This window comes from Propithecus coquereli, unplaced genomic scaffold, assembly GCF_000956105.1.
Source record: "Propithecus coquereli isolate 6110/MARCELLA unplaced genomic scaffold, Pcoq_1.0 Scaffold575, whole genome shotgun sequence".
Lineage (NCBI taxonomy): Eukaryota > Metazoa > Chordata > Mammalia > Primates > Indriidae > Propithecus > Propithecus coquereli.
The window spans coordinates 78,119-80,122 of record NW_012151674.1 but is presented as its reverse complement, the minus strand read 5'-3'; the positions used below and the strand labels follow the sequence as shown (position 1 = coordinate 80,122).

The 2,004-nt window shown below is 37.4% G+C and overlaps 1 protein-coding gene across 1 annotated transcript in view; it reads right to left on the bottom strand.

Annotated features, from left to right (window-relative positions):
* The window catches only part of CCDC15 (coiled-coil domain containing 15), a 130,837-nt gene that overhangs the window by 110,910 nt on the left and 17,923 nt on the right, over positions 1-2,004 (bottom strand). Inside the window, 1 exon segment of the mRNA XM_012658140.1 lies at positions 2-88. Within this exon segment, the coding sequence (XP_012513594.1) occupies positions 2-88 (87 nt within the window).

The window sequence follows — 2,004 nt, the reverse complement described above, 5'->3', positions numbered from 1 at the left end:
CATCATCTGGAAACACTGATGTCTTTTTTTTAGTCACAGTTTTAAAGGATGCCAGCCGGTGACGTGCCTGTTTCATAGTTTGACTAAGCTGCCAGGGAAAGAGAAAAAAAGCAAACCAAAACAGGTTAAAGTCTTTTTTTTTTTTTCAGTTTTTTAAAATTGATAATAGTATATATTTATGGGGTCCAGGAATTTGTTACATGCATGGAATGTGTAATGACCAAGTTGGGATATTTGGGGTATCCATCATCTTGAGTATTTACCATTTCTATGTATTGGGAACATTTTAAGTCCTCTCTTCTAGCTACTTTGAAATATTCAATACATTGTTGACAACTATAGTCACCGTACTGTGCTATCATTAGAATTTATTTCTTCTATCTAGCTGTATGTTTGTACCCATTAACCAACTTTTCTTCATCCCCATCTCCCACTCACAGACTCTTCCCAGTCTCTGGTATCTATCATTCTATTCTCTCAGGTTAAAGTTTTAATACTACATGCACAAGTGTTCCAACAGGAAAACAGCTCCCTATTATTAAAAAATACCAGACCTAAGACAAGAGGATTACTTGAAAAGGATACTTTGATCTGCTGATAGTGTGGTACAGCATTATGGTCATTATTCTGAGAGACTGTACTTCACAATTTGATTTAAGGGCTGTTACTCAAATCAATTTTTGTAATGTATGCCTTATATTAAGTAGAGGCACAAAAATATCAGAATTTAAAATCTGAATTAATACACTTGGAAATTACTGAGCTGACATATTCCCTACCTTCCATCCATCTTTTCAACAAGGAGTTATTTCTTCAACTGGTCCTTATGTGCTTAATTTTTTGTCACTCCTTGTTAGAAGACTCTATTTGTAGCTCCCCTAAAACCCTTTTTGTCCCTTATTTACATGAATCCCTCCTCCACCCCTAATATTTGAAGACTACAGCTACTTAAAGTCTTTTCCCAGATCTCCCTTTCTCCAGGAAGCCTTCCTAAATTATTAGGTCATTAAATATGAAATGTCTGATTTTGAATCAAAAGTTTAGTTTGTTGTATCTCAAACAAAAAGCAGTACTATTAATCAAAGTATGCACCTAAACTCTCAACATATCTTAACGGTTTTGCTATCTTAACGGTAGTTTTGTTTATGCCAGCAACAAAGAAGCCTGGAGAGCGAGTGGCAATGAAATTGCAAATGGCATTTAATACAGCTTGTTGAGAACTGAATATTTTTCCTTGCAAGAAGGAAAGTCTGGAAGAAGTGGTAGTCAGTTGGTGCAAGGTCTGGTGAATACGGTGGATGACAGAGAGTTTCCAAGTCCAGCTGCTGTAGTTTGAGCAGCGTTATTTGTGCAACGTGTGGTCAAACATTGTCTTGCAAGAGGATTAGCCTGTCTCTGTTGAGCAATCTCGGCTGCTTCATCACAAGCATCCTCATCATTTCATCCAATTGGTTGCAGCACATATCCATTGCAATCGAATGACCAGGTTTTAGGAAGCTGTAGTGGATAATACCAGCGCTGGACCATCAAGCAGACACCATTAGCTTTTTTGGATGAATATTAGGTTTTGGACTGTGTTTTGGCACTTGCTCTTTATCTAGCCATTGTGCTGAATGCTTGCAATTGTCAAAAAGAATCCATTTTTCATCACACATAACAATACAGTGTAGAAATGGTTCATTTTATGTCATGACAGCAAAGAAATGCAAGCTTCGAGACAATTTCTCTTCTGAGAAAATTCATGCAGAACCCATCTATCCAGCTTCTTTATCTTGCCAGTTTGTTTCAAATGGTCCCATATTATTGGAATAGTAACATCAAACCTTGCTGCAAATTCACGTGTAGGTTGAGATGGATTCACTTCCACTACAGCTTTCAGCTCATCATTATCCACCTTGGTCTCAGGTCGCCCACAGGGCTCAATTTCAAGATTAAAACCACCAAAACAAAACTTCTCAAACCATCAACATATTGTGCGTTCATTAGCCACATCCTTCTCAAACA